This window comes from Microcaecilia unicolor, chromosome 7 (assembly GCF_901765095.1).
Source record: "Microcaecilia unicolor chromosome 7, aMicUni1.1, whole genome shotgun sequence".
In the NCBI taxonomy this organism is placed as follows: Eukaryota; Metazoa; Chordata; class Amphibia; order Gymnophiona; family Siphonopidae; genus Microcaecilia; species Microcaecilia unicolor.
In genome coordinates this window covers 43,926,335-43,944,599 of record NC_044037.1, presented here as the reverse complement: position 1 = coordinate 43,944,599, position 18,265 = coordinate 43,926,335, and the positions used below count along the sequence as shown (strand labels likewise).

The 18,265-nt window shown below is 44.3% G+C and overlaps 1 protein-coding gene across 1 annotated transcript in view; it reads right to left on the bottom strand.

The window, feature by feature from the left end:
- Positions 1 to 17,008, bottom strand: part of MOSPD1 (motile sperm domain containing 1) — a 41,035-nt gene extending 24,027 nt beyond the window's left edge. Inside the window, 4 exon segments of the mRNA XM_030209912.1 lie at positions 10,410 to 10,434; positions 10,437 to 10,484; positions 11,169 to 11,398; positions 16,764 to 17,008. Coding sequence (XP_030065772.1) covers positions 10,410 to 10,434; positions 10,437 to 10,484; positions 11,169 to 11,398; positions 16,764 to 17,008 — 548 coding nt within the window.
- Positions 17,009 to 18,265: the final 1,257 nt, after the last annotated feature.

The window sequence follows — 18,265 nt, the reverse complement described above, 5'->3', positions numbered from 1 at the left end:
AAAACTACCTATTATCCAAGGCTGGAGAGTTGCTCAACGTGGTGCATCTCTATAACCAGCAACGACAAACAAATACTTTGATAGTCCCAATTGTTAAGTACATGCTGATTCAGGTGATCCGTGTAGCCGATTGTTGACGCTTGAAGCCTCCTCGGACCTTTCCTTGCTCTTTGCCATTTTGGCGCGAATGGGGCGCTGAATGGACTTTTTCCCAGGGCCCTGCCGCCGTTGTCTTCTGGTACCGCTGCCTCCGGTAAATTGCTACTCACGCCTCATTTACCGATTTTATCTGATGCAGTTTCCCCGTCCTTATAAAAAACAAGGCAAAAGGATGCTTCTATTAGATTGTAAGCTCTTTGAGCAGGGACTGTCTTTCTTCTATGTTTGTGCAGCGCTGCGTATGCCTTGTAGCGCTATAGAAATGCTAAATAGTAGTAGTAGTAGTAGTAGCTTCCATCTGTATTGGATCTTAAGCTCTCTTAAGTATCTTGTGAAGGGCTTCAATTCGCCTCTTCTCCTCAAGGTCGCTGCTGCAAGGTCTTGATATATTTCAATAACATATGAGTCCCACTTGAACTCCTGAGTCTGACGTGCCATTTTCAACACTCGTTCCTTTAGTTTGTAGCTGGAGAAACAGGCTATAATGTCCTTGGGCTTATTATTGCGCGCTGGGCCCAACGCCCGATGCGCTCTCTCTAGCTGTATTGTCTCAGGCTCCACCGTGTCCCCGTTTTCTGATAGCAATTCACTGACCATGTTTTGGATTACTTGCTCACAATCCTGGTAGGTAGGCGTTTTGGAAGGCCTCAGAATCTTAAATTATTGCGGCGCCCCGGTTTTCTAGGTCCTCAATTTTGTCCAACAGCTGTTGTTGCTCTCCTTGCATTTCAGTGATCTGATGATCCATTGCTCCCAGAGTTTCGCCGTGGGCTTCTACCTGCGCCTCCGTGTCTTCCAAGCGCGAGCCCAACTCCCGGATCTCCCCCTGCAAATCTTCTCTGAGCGTCGCCACTTCTGCTCGCAGAACTTTTAGGTCCCCGCTGATATCTTGCAGCCCACATTTGCAGGTTCGGAGGGTCTCCCTCCTCAGATTCCGCACCTTTCAGCTGTTCCAGCGGGTGTTCTGGGGGCTTGGATTTCTCCCCGCTCGACAGTTCTTTATTCTTCAGAACTGCCGCCATCTTGTTTTTTGGCGCTGCCGCACCTCCAGGGAATGCAAACCGCGAAAGGTCTGTTGTCGGCCGAGTTGAGCTCATGCGCTGCTGCTGCTGCTCTATCTCCTGGGCTAATGTCAGTCGTTAATTTGGCTCTCCAGCCGTTGGTTTGCTCCTCTTTAATGCTTGTTTCGCCGCGGGGCCACAGGAGCTTCGCTCTCAAACAACCATTCGACTCGGTGACGTCACTTCCTCCTCCCCCTCCTATATGTTTTAAAAGTATTTCCATATAATTTCATTGAGTGACCTCTGGTCTTCATACTTTTTGAAAGAGTGAAAAATTGATTCTCTTCCACCCGTTCTACACCACACAGGATTTTATAGACCTCAATCCTATCTCCCCTCAGACGTCTTTTTTTCAAGCTGAAAAGCCCTAACCTCTTTAGCTTTTCCTCACATGGAAGGAGTTCCTCCCCTTTATCATTTGTTTCTGTTTATACAATGCAATACATATTAACAAAGGTGGAAAGAAGAGCAAACGACAGCCAGTGTGGTTAAAGGTGAAATGAAAGAAGCTATTAGAGTAAAAAAAGCATCCTTCAAAGAACGGAAAAAGGATCTGAATGAAGAAAATAAGAAGCAACATAAGCAATATCAAGCTAGATACAAGAAGGCTAAAAGAGAATATGAAGAAAAACTTGTTGTGGAGACAAAAACTCATACCTTTTTCAGGTACATCGGAAGCAGAAAGCTGTGAGGAAATCCATGGTAGTTAGATCATGGCACTCGGAAAGGACAAGGCCATAGCGGAGAGATTGAATGAATTGTTTGATTCGGTCTTTATGGAAGAAGTTGCAGAGATCTACCTGTACCGGAAATGGTTTTTCAGGGTGATGATGCGGAGGAACTGAAAGAAATCTCGGTGAACCTGAAGTACGTACTGAGCCAAACTGACAAATTGAAGGGTAATAAATTAGATAGCATACACCCTAGGGTACTGAAAGAACTCAAATATGAAACTACTGATCTGTTGTTAGTGATCTGTAACCTGTTTAAAATAATCTATATTACCTGAAGATTAAAGGGTGGTCAATGTAAAGCCGATTTTTAAAAATGGTTGCAGCGGTGATCTGGGAAATTACAGACTGGTAAGCCTGACTTCAGTGCCGGAGAAAACAGTGGAAACTATTATAATGAATAAAATTACAGAACACATAGACAAACAGTTTAATGGGACAGAGTCAGCATGGGTTCTGCCAAGGGAAGTCTTGCCTCACCAGTTTGCTTCATTTCTTTGGAGGAGGGTGAATAATGGCATGCCTCAGGGATCTGTACTGGAACCGGTGCTATTTAACATATTTATAAATGATCTGGAAATTAGAACGAGTGAGGTGATTAAATCTGCAGATAACACAAAACTATTCAAAGTTGTCAAAACACATGCAGATTGTGAAAAATCTTAGGAAACTGGCAGACTGGGCATCAAAATGGCAAATGAAATTTAATGTGGACAAATGCAAAGTAATGCACAACTGGGAAGAATCCGAATCACCATTACCTGATGCTAGGTTCCACCTTAGGAGTCGGCACTCAAGAAAAGACCTAGGTATCATTGTAGACAATACATTGAAATCTGTTGCCCAGTATGTAGTGGCGGCCAAAAAAGCAAAGAGGATGCTTGGAATTATTAGGAACGGGATGGTAAATAAGACTGAGAATACTATAATGCCTCTGTATTTCTCCACAATGTGACCTCACCTTGAGTACTGCGTTCAATTCTGGCTGCCATTTCTCAAAAAAGACATAGCAGAATTAGAAAAGTTCAAAGAAGAGCGACCAAAAACTCCAAACTGCCCAAAACACAGCAGCCAGACTCATTATTTGGAAAAACGAAATACGAAAGCGCCAAGCCCCTAACAGAAAAATTACACTGGCTCCCACTCAAAGAACGTATTACGTTCAAAATCTGTACTCTAGTTCATAAGATCATTCACGGCGAGGCCCCGGTCTACATGTCAAGCCTCATAGACTTACCAACCAGGAATACAAAAAGTTCATCACGCACATTCCTGAATCTCCATTACCCCAGCTGCAAAGGACTAAAATATAAATCAACATATGCATCCAGCTTCTCCTTCATAAGTACACAACTATGGAATGTGCTACCATATGCCGTAAAAATGCATGACTTAACAAACTTCCGAAAATCACTAAAAACCAACCTGTTCAACAAGGCATAGCACAACGATCCATCCTAAATTCCAGTCAACGAAACTTAACCCAGAACTGGACATAACCGAACTCTCTATACCTGATTGCCTCATCAACTTGTCGCGAATGAACTTTAACGCAACACCACTCTATTTCTAATCCCGATAATGAATCTCTATACTTGACTGCTAATCTACTTGGTCACTTATGAACTTTTAATGCAATACCAATTTGTATTTCCTCATGCCGGAAATGGCGATCGCCATTACGGAATAACGTAAGCCAAACTGAGCCTGCAAATAGGTGGGAAAATGTGGGATACAAATGCAACAAATAAATAAATAAAGGGGATGGAACTCCTCCTATATGAGGAAAGGTTAAAGAGGTTAGGGCTCTCAGCTTGGAAAAGCAATGGCTGAGGGGAAATATGATTGAGGTCTACAAAATCCTGAGTGGTGTAGAATGAGTAGAAGCGAATCGATTTTTTTACTCTTTCAAAAAAATACAAAGACTAGGGGACATTCAATGAAGTTACATGGAAATACTTTTGAAACAAATGGGAGGAAATATTTTTTCACTCAAAGAATAGTTAGGCTCTGGAACTCTTTGCTGGAGAATGTAGTAATAGCGGTTAGCGTACCTGGGTTTAAAAAAAGTTTGGACAAGCTCCACGAGGAAAAATCCATAGTCTGCTATTGAGACAGACACAGGGAAGTCATAGCTTGCCCTGGGTTTGATAGCATGGAATGTTGCTACTATATGGGTTTCTGCCAGGTACTTGTGTCCTGGATTGGCCACTGTTGGAAACAGGATACTAGGCTAGATGGATCATGGTCTGACCCAGTATGGCTATTCTTATGTTAACTGCGTCATGCCTCTCAGGAAGCAGGGCATCTCCCTATGCAAGGCCAGGAAGGTGTCCATCACCTTACCCCAAAAACTGGAAAGATCAGCCCCCTGACCCTCAGGGAGCCCAATTCCAGACCCCTGCTGCAAGAAGTCCAGAATATCAGGGACCTGAACCCTCCAAGGGGATAGAGACTGTCCTGCACACCAGGTCTCAAAACCTTGCCACACCCTGACATAAGCCAGAGATGTGGAGGACTTCCGAGAGTGGAGCAATGTAGAAACCACCATGGGAGAAAAACCATACTTCTCTAAGCGTCTCCTATCAATGGCCAGCCCATAAGCCAGAAGGGATAAAGATCTTCTATTTCTGCTAGCCATTGCCAGAGAAGGCTCTGACCTCTGGGAAATGGGAGAGGGTTGCCCTCCAAGAGGTGCACAAGGTCTACATACCATGGCCAGTAAGGCTAATCCGGAGCTATTAGCAAGACCAGATGAGGATGACATGTAATCCTGCACAACAGACAGACTATCAGAGGCCAAGGATGTGAAGCGACTGTTCACGCTATCCAAAATACTAGGACTAGAGGCATGAGTTGAAGCTACAGTGTGGTAAATTTAAAACGAATCGGAGAAAATTTTTCTTCACCCAACGTGTAATTAGACTCTGGAATTCATTGCCGGAGAACGTGGTACGGGCGGTTAGCTTGACGGAGTTTTAAAAAGGGGTTAGATAGATTCCTAAAGGACAAGTCCATAGACCGCTATTAATGGACTTGGAAAAATTCCGCATTTTTAGGTATAACTTGTCTGGAATGTTTTTACGTTTGGGGAGCGTGCCAGGTGCCCTTGACCTGGATTGGCCACTGTCGGTGACAGGATGCTGGGCTAGATGGACCTTTGGTCTTTCCCAGTATGGCACTACTTATGTACTTATGTACTTATGGAAGACACAGAAAGGATCCTCCATTGGCCATGGCTGAACTAAGGCATCTATCCTTTGAGAGGGTGGCTCCCTCCGACGAATGAAGAGACGCTCTACTTTCGCATTGGCTCTGGAGGCCATCAGATCAAACACTTGGGGCCCAATGGTCCACAATCATCGAAAGGTCTTTTGCTCCAGCTCTCATTCTCTCAGATCTAGGAGAGAGTGATTGAGAAAGTCTGCTTGCACATTGTCCTTGCCCACAATATAGGCTGCTATGAGGGAAAGGGAAATGGGACTTGATATACCACCTTTCTGAGGTTTTTGCAACTACATTCAAAGCGGTTTACATATATTCAGGTACTTATTTTGTACCAGGGGCAATGGAGGGTTAAGCGACTTGCCCAGAGTCACAAGGAGCTGTAGTGGGACTCGAACTCAGTTTCCCAGGATCAAAGTCCACTGCACTAACCACTAGGCTACTCCTCCACTTCATGAGGGCATGCAGGTGTGTCTTCACCCACAAACAGAGGCATGTTGCTTCCAAGACTACTGCCTGACTCCTGGTGCATGCCTGTTTGTTTATAAGCCACTGTAGTGGCATTGTCCAACATCACCCTAACCACCTTTCCCCATAAGAGAGGCAGGAATTCCAACAGGGCCAGGCAAACTGCCTATGTTTCCAGACGACTGATGGACCAAGCCGCCTCCTGTGGGGTCCAGGTTCCCTGAGCTACATGGCCCAGGCTATGAGCTTTCCAGCCAAATAGACTTGTATTCTTGGTGAAAGGACAGACTGATTTTCACCTTGGGTGAAAGAGGCAAAGGATGGTGCCAGGAAGCTCCATGGAAATCCAACTCGCATAACCTGCGCTTCTGTGCTCAAAGTTTCTCTGCCTGGTCCTCCATGAGGAACACTATCCTCCAAAGTGTCAAAGTGGACTCCCAAGTACTCCAGTACCTGGGAAAGTACCAGGTGACTATTGCTCCAATTCACAACCCAGCCTAGGGTCTCCAACCAAGAGATGACTTGAGGCCAGGCTGGTATCTGCTGCTGAGTCCCCTCGAATTAGCCAGTTGCCCAGATAAGGACCCGATTCCCCTGGTGGCTCAGATAAGCAGCTACCACTACCATAACCTTGGAAAAGGTACAATGTGTCATGGACAGTCCAAAAGGCAAGGCTCGAAATTGGTAACGGCGCCCCAAAGACAAAGAAGTGAAGATGATGCCTGTAATGGGCTGGAATAGGAATGCGCAGATAAGCCTCCATAAGGTCCAGGGCCATCAAGACCTGGCCCAGCCGAACTGAGGTGAATTCTGACATGTGGATTTCTATGAGAAAATACTGTACCCGCAGTCAGGCATTTAATCCCTTCAAGTTCAGAATTAGCACAGGAAAGACAGGCGCCTACATAATGCATTGAGGTGTTTTGCGATATTCTGCCTGTTACTGTGTGCTCAAACAATTGCTAAATTAAAAAAATAAAAACTAAGAGTTGCCATACTGGGTCAAACCGAAGGACCATCAAGCCCAGTATCCTATTTCCAACAGTGGACGATCCAGGTCACAAGTACCTGACAAGATCTCAAAAAAGTAAAACAGATTTTATGCTGTTTATCCTAGAAATAAGCAATGGATTTTCCAAAATCCATCTTAATAATGGCGTATGGACTTTCCTTTCAAAAAATTATCCAAACCTTTATAAAAGCCTGCTAAGCCAACTGCTTTATCACATTCTCTGGAAAGGAATTCCCATAGTTTATTTACACATTGAGTGAAGAAATATTTTTTATGGTTTGTTTAAATTTACTACTTAGTAGCTTCATTGTGTGCCCTCTATTTCTAGTATTTTTTGTAGAGAGGTGTGGTAACTGTGTTAGTCCACTCTTAAAGGTTATCAATAGAAATCAAACAAAATAAAACATGGAAAAGAAAATAAGATGATACCTTTTTTATTGGACATAACTTAATACATTTCTTGATTAGCTTTCGAAGGTTGCCCTTCTTCCTCTCACCTACCAACACCCATTCTGTTAGAATATCAATGAAATGCTTTGATGTCCCCATGCATATCCCCACTCTCCCACTCTGTCAGACAGTCAAAGTAATGCTTTGATGTTTCTCTCATATATACTATCTGCTACCTCATTTGCTTATTTCCGATCTGAGGAAGAAGGGCAACCTTCGAAAGCTAATCAAGAAATGTATTAAGTTATGTCCAATAAAAAGGTATCATCTTATTTTCTTTTCCATGTTTTATTTTGTTTGATTTCTATTGATAGTATTTTTTGGAAAGAGTAAACAAGCAATTCACATCTACCCATTTCACTGAACTCAGTATTTTATAGACTTCTATCATATCTCTCCTCAGCTGCCTCTTCTCCAAGCTGAACAGCCCTGACCAATTTTGCCTTTCCTCATAGAGAAGTCGTCCCATCCCCTTTATCATTTTTGTCACCCTTCTCTGTACCTTTTCTAATTCTGCTATATCTTTTTTGAGATGTGGTGACCAGAATTGCATACAGTATTCGAGGTGCGGTTGCACCATTAAACAATACAAAGGTATTATAACATTCTCATTTTTGTTTTCCATTCCTTCCCTAATAATTCCAAACATTTTATTTGCTTTCTTAGCCACTGCTGCACACTGAGCAGAGGGTTTCAATGTATCAATGATGACATCCAGATCCTTTACCTGGGTGGTGATTCCTAATTTGGAACCTTGCACCACGTAGTTATAATTTGAGTTCCTCTTTCCCACATGCATCATTTTGCACTTGCTCACATTAAATGTCATCTGCTATTGGGATACCTAGAGGGGCATAATTGAACGTCGCCGGCCAAATAGATCGCCGGCGATCTATGTTGGCGGCGGCGCTACAGCTGGTCGTAACCGTATTATCGAAAAAGATGGCCGGCCTTCTTTTTTTTCCGATAATACGGTTTAGCCCGGCCAAATGCCTTTGAGTTTGTCGGGTTGGAGATGGCCGGGTTTGTTTTTCAGCGATAATGGGAAAAAAATGCCGGCCATCTCCAACCCGGCGAAATCCAAGGCATTTGGTCATGGGAGGAGCCAGCATTTGTAGCGCACTGGTCCCCCTGACATGCCAGGACACCAGCTGGGCACCCTAGGGGTCAGTGCGATGGACTTCAGAAAAACCTCCCACATGCATAGCTTCCTTACTTTGGGTGCTGAGCCCCCCAATCCATCCTACCCACAAACGTACAACACTACCAAAGCTGGGTGAAGGGGGCAACTACATGTGGGTACAGTGGGTTTTGGAGGCCTTCCATTACCAGCACAAGTGTTACAGGTAGGGGGGGATGGGCCTGGGTCCGCCTGCCTTAAGTGCACTGCGGTACCCACTAAACGTGCTCTAGGGACCTGCATACACGCAGGCCTCTAGGACTTATTGCTGCTGTATAACCTTGGCACACCAGGTGACACCTGAAGACTAATCTCTTTGAAAAAGTCCTTTATTTTGAATAAGCACGTTTACTCACAGTTAACTGCAGATCAGAGGTTGTGCCCCACTGGCAAAGAGTCTCCTGGTACTGAGATTAGCAGTAGTTCAGAGCTGGCAGAATGGGTGTACAATGCCCTCTTTTCAGCCACATTCAAGGTAATAAGTTCTCTAACGTGGGTAACACATGAAGGGGATCTAAAACTGGCTAACAAAATGCCCACTACCTCATGGACTACCGGAAACAAAACAGGGCACACTCTGACCCCAGTTAGCAGGGGGGAAAGCACCATGGGAGTACAGTCCGTACCCTACACCCCACATAATGCATTGCTAATGTGACCTGCAGGACACCTAACGAAAAGGTGTCACACTCACCCAAGGAGCCACATCGCAACCAGGGAAAGGCTGTCGGAGGATACAACACATTCTGCTGTCATGGATGGTGGGTACGGCATTTGGGGCTGGCATACAGGCTTGGCAAAAAAGGTTTTTAGTTTTTTTTTTTTAGTATGGGAGGGGGTTGGTGACCACTGGAGGAGTATGGGGAGGTCATCCCCCATTCCCTCCGTTGTCATCTGGTCATTTGGTGCACCTTTTTGAGGCTGGTCGTGAAACTAAACGGACCAAGTAACCGGCGATATACTGCTTATCGCCGTTTTTTTTCCCATTATCGCCGAAAGCCAGCCATCTGGTAGCCACGCCCATGCCCGCCCTTCGCTTCGCCGCCGACACGCTCCTTGAACTTTGGCCGCGACGGGAAAGCGGCGATGTTGCCAAAAAAGCGGCTTTTGATTATACCAATTGGCCGCTTTTCCGAGATCGCCGGCCATCTCCCGATTTATGTCGGAAAATGGCCGGCAATCACTTTCGAAAATGAGCTGGCTAGTCTCCCAGTTCATAAGGTCCTCTTGAATAACTTTGTGTCCATAGCAATTTTAATTACCTCACTATTATTCCCATTTCCTAATTTTCTGGAGAAAGGTCATGGTGGAAATGGGTGTGAAAGCATTATCCTGCTAGCGCATTTGCATTATTGCATGCTAACTGGCTAACGCAGAGTTAATGCAGGAACACTTACTGCCTCCTAAATGTTAACTTCTTACAGGTACCGCGTGGTAATTGCGAACATTGCATATAACCTGAAAAAATATTTTTAAAAAACTTAAACTGTTCCGTATTAAGTCTGGGCTTAGTGCATGAGAATGTCCTGAGCTAGGAATAGTTAAGCCCAGATTTCAGCGTAGCTTTAGTAAAAGGGCCCTTTATGAACACAAAATCAATTTCAAACATGTAACCTATGAATTAATGAACTAAGTTGATTTGCAAGCATTAAAACATCTAACAAATTTAATTTTTCCCTGCGCATCTTCCTAAAAAAATTACCAACGAAATATACAGTGCTAATCCAATGTAAAAGATATTGTTTACTAACCATTATTTCCTGTATTAAACTAAATTAGGCTCTGAAAACATTATCCTGTTTGATCTAGGTATCTCTGGTGAGCAATGAGCAGTATTTTATGCCAGATAAATTCACTCTTATCAATTATCTTTCTAGAAAAATGATTATAGCAGTGTATGCACAAGACTACAATAGGATTTCACCTACCAAGCTTCAATTCTGATTTAATATTACCTTAGTTCATTACAGAGAATTAATTTTTAAAAAGGAAATTAAGCAGGGCCATAGAATTGCTCTAACATAAAATTAGTTTTATTTTACTTTAATACAGTTGTTAGTTGGCTAATATTTTGCTTACTCTAAATGTAGAAGTATCTAACCACACAAAAAATAATTACTTACATATCAACACAACACTGAGGTTTTCAGCACCAGCAGCATCCACAACAACATACTTATTTGGAGCGGTACAAAGAACTGAAGAAGAAAAGGAAAAGGATGTATTCATTCAGAAACATGATACAATGGAGTACAAACTTAAGAGAACGAATTAGAACAAAAATATAAATTCTATTCCAAAATTAAATTCATTATTGTCACGTGTGTAAAACACACATCAATACCAAACCGAATATACCACACAACCATGAACAATTCTAGACAGCCATAAGGGCACATATGACCCCTCCCCCTAGTACAATGACTAACAATTTCCTGGATCTCATTTTGGGTCTCCGGGAATGAACAAAAAATTAAAATTCTGCATTTAATTTTGAGTTTGCGATTTATACTGATATGTGCACACCTACCCTGTGAAATATCTGTGACTTTCTTTTCTGGTAATTTTGCCCATAAAGTAGATTTTCTTGTTTTGTTTGGTAACCTTTTGCTGACTAAAATTATTTTAAGATTCTTGAATTCAAGGATGTCACTTGCAGATGTGCAATACCAGATAGGCTGATGGTACCGCACATCTGCAAGTGAGACCCCTGAGGTCCAAGGGAGGTCATAGAATTAATTTCAAACAACAAAAGGCTCCCAAACAAAAACAAGAAAATCTACTATGTTGGCAAAATTGTCAGATAAGAAAATCTCAGATATTTGGCAGGTTAGGTGCTACCACCCAGCAAAATCCATCAGCAGTTGCAATGAGAAGGCAACTCACCTTTGAACTTAAGGCAAATTCATAGGGGTTGTACAGCGTCAACACCTGCTTGTGGGTTGATTGATCATCAGCATAAAATATAAGCTCTGTAGGAAAAACAAATACGGGAAGACTTCCTTCCACTAGCTCTGGCTGTCTTTTTTTGCTGCTGCATTGGCACAGTCCTTTCTTCCACAGCTGCGCCTTCAGTCTTGTGTCCTTGATGGCTTTCTGCTTTTGATTCAATTACAACCCCTTAAGCATTTTGACAGCCCTGCAGAAAGAAAACATAATGGTAACTGGGTTATTTCTGTAAGTCTGTTCTACGTATCGGGACTGCAGATTTTATCAAGATACTCTGCATGACATTAGCTTCTAAGGCAATGTATAATTCGTTTACTGGTCCCTCAAAAACATTCTAGCTAAAGTGACTATGGGTGTGATTTAAGCTTTCTTACCCTCATATACAGATAATGAGAGAAAAAAAAACCTTAGTAAACCAGGCCTGTTGCTGCATAATTGGGTTATGTGGATTGAGAGGAGTATAAAAGTACTGACAGTTGTGAGTGAAAGCTGGTGCTGCCACAGCCCAACAAAGGCTGTTCCAATGGAGCAAAAAAGCCTAAAAGAGTAGAGGAAACCATAGGGCCAAAAGAAAACATGATTTAGAAAGGAATACAACGTTTACAAAATAAACATGCAAGTGGATTTAAAGAAAGAAAGTAAAGGTCAGCAACATATGGGCTCCAAAAGCTGTGACCACTTGAACTTCAGGAAATCACTAAAAACCAAACCTCTTCAAAAGGCTACCCCTATGACCCCACGTAACCCTCTTCACCTACCAACACAGCATGACTATGATTGAACAGGACAACACACAATCTTCATCCATTCCGACCCTCCACTTACACCTCTTACGATCCTATAGAACTTGTATTTGCTATCCACCGACTCAGGGCCTTGCCAAACACAGTAAGCGGGTAAGAACCGCAGGGGGAGCCGACCTCTGGAGGGTGCCACCGCGCCATGCTTACCCTTGCCACTTACGCAGCTCCCGGACCCCGACAGCAGCCCTTTTATTTAAATTTACCTCTGACTCGTAGCAGCTGAGCAGCGTGCAGTGAAAGTGCTGCCGACATCTCCAGCTTCCCTTGTGCGCGTTCGTTCCCTCAGTGTCCCGCCCTCACAAGGAAATGACGTCAGAAGAAGGCGGGACACTGAGGGAACGAACTAGCGCGAAGGGAAGGCTGGAGATGTCGGCAGCACTTTCACTGACGCTGCGCAGCTGCTGCCACGATGCAAGTAAATTTAAATTAAATACAGAAACCAGACTCAGAGGGCGGGCAGGTGGACATGGCAGGGCAGGGGAGAGAGGAGATGGGGCTGGATAAGGAGGGATGGAGGAGGGAAGGGCAGAGAGAGACAAGGATGGACATGGATGGGAGGGCAGGGCAGGGCCCGGGAGAGAGATAAAATTGCTGGAACATGGAGGGTAGGAGAGAGAAGAGAATTGCTGGATATGGATGGAGGAGGGAAGGGCAGAGAGGGACAAGGATGGGAGGACAGGGCCCAGGGAGAGAGGAGAAATTGCTGGAAATGGAGGGGAGGGGAGAGAGAAGAATTGCTAGATATGGATGGAGGAGTGAAGGGCAGAGAGGGACATGGATGGGAGGGGAGGGCCCGGGAGAGAGGAGAAATTGTTTGAAATGGAGGGGAGGGGATAGAGGAGAATTGCTGGATATGGATGGAGGAGGGAAGGGCAGAGAGGGACAAGGATGGACATGGATGGGAGGACAGGGCCCAGGGAGAGAGGAGAAATTGCTGGAAATGGAGGGGGGGGGGAGAGGAGAATTGCTGGATATGGATGGAAGAGAGAAGGGCAGAGAGGGACAAGGATGGACATGGATGGGAGGGCAGGGCCCAGGGAGAGAGGAGAAATTGCTGGAAATGGAGGGGAGAGAGGAGAATTGCTGGATATGGATGGAGGAGGGAAGGGCAGAGAGGGACATAAATGGAGGGAAAGGGAGAGAGAAGAAATGCTGGGCATGGATGGAGGGGAGGGAAGAGAGAGGAAGGAGATGAGATGAGGGAAAAGGGAGAAAACCTGCACATGGATGGAGAAAATAGGCAGAAGCTGGATCCACTGGACAGTCTGCAGAGGACCCAGCTTTTACTTACGGATGTAAGGCAAGAAATGAAGAAGAAAGGAGGAAAGTAAAGAAATAAATGGAAAGGAAGCCCTGGAAACAGAGTTAAGAGGACAGATAGCAGCAGAATCAGGTACTGGGCCAGCATGATCAAGTCACCAGACAACAAAGGTAGAAAAAAATCATTTTATTTTCATTTTTGGAATATGTCCACTATGAGAATTTACATCTGCTATCTTATTTTGCAATGTATAGCAATTTGTTTCTAAGAATATTGCTGACAATTCCTGTCAGTGTAGCAAGTGGTGAGCGATCATTTTCACGGTTAAAAATCATAAAAAATTATTTGCGATCAAGTATTTTGCAAGAAAGGCTTGTAAGCCTTGCCATGATTGCTATTGAGAATGATATATGTGTCCAGTTAGATATCAAAGATTTAATTACTAATTTCGTGAACATGGAAGCACGAAAAGCTAAGTGGTTGCAAACCCTCTATTTGTTCAGCAATCCCTCAAAGATGCACTCCATCTTTCAGCTCCTATTTCCTTTGCATCTTGTGCCACACCTGGGGGGGGGGGGGGGGGGGGGGGGGGGGGCGCCAACTGATAGTTTGCAGGGGGGCACCAGAGACCCTAGGCACGGCCCTGTACCGACTTGGCAAACGCCTCTGACGGTACTATGTAAGTCACATTGAGCCTGCAAATAGGTGGGAAAATGTGGGGTACAAATGCAACAAATAAATAAACAAACAAACATTTGTGCCAAACATTTGAGATGCATTAGGTAATGGAACGGAGTCTCTTGAATAAAGAAGTTGGCTGGATGACATCAATAATATACAGAAACGGCAGAATGATGATCACGCAAGATGGTCCTGCCTGTCCTTGTCTGGGTGACCTGTGAATCACTAAGTTCAATAAATAAACCTTAAGAAGCAGAGAGGGCTAGATTTACTGTATGTGTCTTATAGTTGAGTCGGAAGAAATTTCTGTGCTTCCCCCTCCACCTATGGTGACCAGCACTTTTCTCGCCCCCCCCCCCCCCCCCCAATGCTGAATGGCATTTCTTATCACTCCCCTCCTTACTGATGCTGCTGACAGGAAAGTGAAAGTAAGCTGGGCTGGTGTGGGGCCTTGAGCATCTGCGCATGCTCAAGAATTATCGGTTCCTACCCTCTCAGAGGCTCAAGGGTTGGAGCTAGCAGGCTGGCTGAATCACTGCCCACTGCCACCGACCACTACAGAAGAAATCTTATAATGCCGGGTCACTGGCTAGGGTCAGGATGGAACAGAAAAGACAGAAAACTCCCGCAGAATGTCACACATGCAAAATACAGACACCTCAACAAATATGAAACATGGGGCCACAAGTCAGTAATAAAGATATGAAGGCAAAAGAAAATTGAAAACCTCAAGCAGCCAGACTCTGTATGTATAGCAAAACCAGAGGAAAAGAATTACATAAGTACATAAGTAGTGCCATACTGGGAAAGACCAAAGGTCCATCTAGCCCAGCATCCTGTCACCGACAGTGGCCAATCCAGGTCAAGGGCACCTGGCACGCTCCCCAAACGTAAAAACATTCCAGACAAGTTATACCTAAAAATGAGGAATTTTTCCAGTCCATTTAATAGCGGTCTATGGACTTGTCCTTTAGGAATCTATCTAACCCCTTTTAAACTCCGTCAAGCTAACCGCCCGTACCACGTTCTCCGGCAATGAATTCCAGAGTCTAATTACACGTTGGGTGAAGAAAAATTTTCTCCGATTCGTTTTAAATTTACCACACTGTAGCTTCAACTCATGCCCTCTAGTCCTAGTATTTTTGGATAGCGTGAACAGTCGCTTCACATCCACCCGATCCATTCCACTCATTATTTATACACTTCTATCATATCTCCCCTCAGCCGTCTCTTCTCCAAGCTGAAAAGCCCTAGCCTTCTCAGCCTCTCTTCATAGGAAAGTCGTCCCATCCCCACTATCATTTTCGTCGCCCTTCGCTGTACCTTTTCCAATTCTACTATATCTTTTTTGAAATGCAACAGAGAGGCACATCTCCCAAAGCTGACATATTCAAATGAATAAATTCTGAAAAAAATATTTGTCCATTTGCTTTGCTCCCAGCAGCTTTTCTGCTTTCCTGTTTTTTTCTCTTTCCTGGGTCTCCTGTCCATTTGACATTTCTTCTCTCTCCATGTCCACCATCCATTTCCCCTCCAAGCCTCTATTCGCCCTGTCCAGAATCTCCTCATGTATCCCTGTTTCTTTCCTCCTCCCATATTGAGCATCTACCCTCTGTGTCCCTATCTTGCTCTCTGTCTAGCACCTCCCCTCAATATCCCTCCACCCCTCTGTGTCCGTGTCCTAATGCTCCCTCCCCATGTCCAGCCTCTCCCCTCTATTTTCACATCCTCCCACACACCCCCACACCAGGGTCAGCCTCTCTCCTCTCCCCCTGCCACCCCATCTCCTCAAAGTGCAGAATCTCTCTCCCCTCCCTCCAATGGTCCTGCGTCTCTCTCTCTCTCCCCCCTCCCAACCCACACCTGGTCCAGCATTGCTCCTTATCCTACACCCCCAACTGAGGTTTGGCTTCTCTTTCTCTCTCTACTCACTCTGTCCCCCCCCCCCCCCCCCCGATTCAGCACCTTTCCCCATCTCTTACCACTCTCCCAGTACAATCTCACTCCAGAGTCTAGCATCATTCCATATCCTACTTTATTTCTACAATATTGATACATGCTGAGTGACTGAAGACTCTGTGTTCGTAAGCTTGCATCTGAATGAACTCCATCATCAACTTGGTGTTCCCGAGTTTGGTACTCCATTTGTCCATGATTGCTTTATTGTTATCTGCTTAGCTTAAGTAGAATATAAATATGATAAATAATAAAACAAATTAGTCATGCTCCTTGGGGCAAACTTTGGGGATGTCTTTTAACCCCCTTGAGAATGCTATTTGAGTTTTTTTTTTTATTTACTATTTGTCCCTGACCATTCCTTGTTCAGCCTGGTTGTCTCAATCTCACCTTATGTCATCAGGAGGCCTTCCTATCCCTTCTTTCTGGGGTCAGCCCCCCCCCCCCCCCCCCCCCCAACCCCCCCCCAACCAAACTATGGATATCATGATACTAAACAAGCACGCGATCTTGTTCTCTGTTCATCCTTATTGGAGGCTATGGTAATTTCTTCTTTCTTGTTAACAGGCCTTCTTAACTGTCGATCTCTTCAAATCTAAAATTCCCCTAATTCATAACCTTCTTGAATCACATTTTATGTCTTACTGAAACTTGGCTCAAAGAAGGTGAGGAATCTTGCTTATATAAGTGCCTCCCTTCTTCCTATATTGCTTTTCATACTGCCTGTACAACAAAGAGGGGGAGGATTAGCCATTCCATTACCATCTCACCTACCAGTATCTGTCATTTTCCCACTCAGAAAAACAAGGGCAGATGATTAACTTTACGCAGGGAAAACTTGTGAAGCCACCAGCTCATGCTCTGCCGCACTTGAGGCAGCCACGGAAGACACTACTGATACTCCTGGGATACTGGCGATCACCGCTGCAGAGGACGCATGTGGGCCCTCAATAAAGACATCATCTCCAAAGTGGCTGCCATCCAGCCCAACACCTGAACGTAGTCCCAGGCTCATGGGCTCAGAAAGTGCAAGAGGTTGCACACCCTGAGCCATGTAGAAGAGTACCCCCATGCTCCAAGGACTGAGTCGGCAAAAGATGGCTTCAGCAGACTGATCACCCAGGCCAAGGACTGTAACAGGGCCATGACCCAATCTGTGGCCTTGCGACTCTCCTGTTACGAGTCCGTGCAGATCATAAGTGACTAAGTACATAAGTATGGCCATACTGGGAAAGACCAAAGGTCCATCAAGCCCAGCATCCTGTTTCCAACAGTGACCAATCCAGGTCACAAATCCCTGGCAAGATCCCCAAAAAGTACAAAACATTTTATACTGCTTATCCCAGAAATAGTGGATTATTCCCCATTTCCGATCTGACGAAGAAGGGCAACCTTCGAAAGCTAATCAAGAAATGTATTAAGTTATGTCCAATAAAAAAGGTATCATCTTATTTTCTTTTCCATGTTTTATTTTGTTTGATTTCTATTGATAACCCCATTTCTTTAGGAAGCTGTCCAAACCTTTTTTAAACTCCGCTAAGCTAACTGCCTTTACCACATTCTCTGGCAACGAATTCCAGAGTTTAATTACATGTTGAGTGAAGAAACCTTTTCTCAGATTCCTTTTAAATTTACTATATTGTAGGTTCATCACATGCCCCCTAATCCTAGTATTTTTTGGAAAGCGTAAACAGATGCTTCACATCTACTCGTTCAACTCCACTCATTATTTTATAGGCTTCTATCATATCTCCCCTCAGCCGCCTTTTCTCCAAGTTAAAGAGCCCTAACCGCTTTAGCCTTTCCTCATACGGAAGTCGTCCCATCCCCTTTATCATTTTTGTCGCCCTTCTCTGCACCTTTTCTAATTCCACTATATCTTTTTTGAGATGCGGCGACCAGAATTGAACACAATATTCGAGGTGCGGTCACACCATGGAGCGATACAAAGGCATTATAACATCCTGATTTTTGTTTTCCATTCCTTTCCTAAAAATACCTAACATTCTATTCGCTCTCTTAGCCGCAGCAGCATACTGAACAGAAGGTTTCAATGTATCATCAATGACGACACCTAGATCCCTTTCTTGGTCTGTGACTCCTAACATGGAACCTTGCATGACGTAGCTATAATTTGGGTTCCTCTTTCCCACATGCATCACTTTGCACTTGCTCACATTAAGCGTCATCTGCCATTTAGACGCCCAGTCTCCCAGTCTTGTAAGGTCCTCTTGTATTTTTCACAATCCTCCCGCGATTTAACGACTCTGAATAATTTTGTGTCATCAGCAATTTTAATTACCTCACTAGTTACTCCCATCTCTAGGTC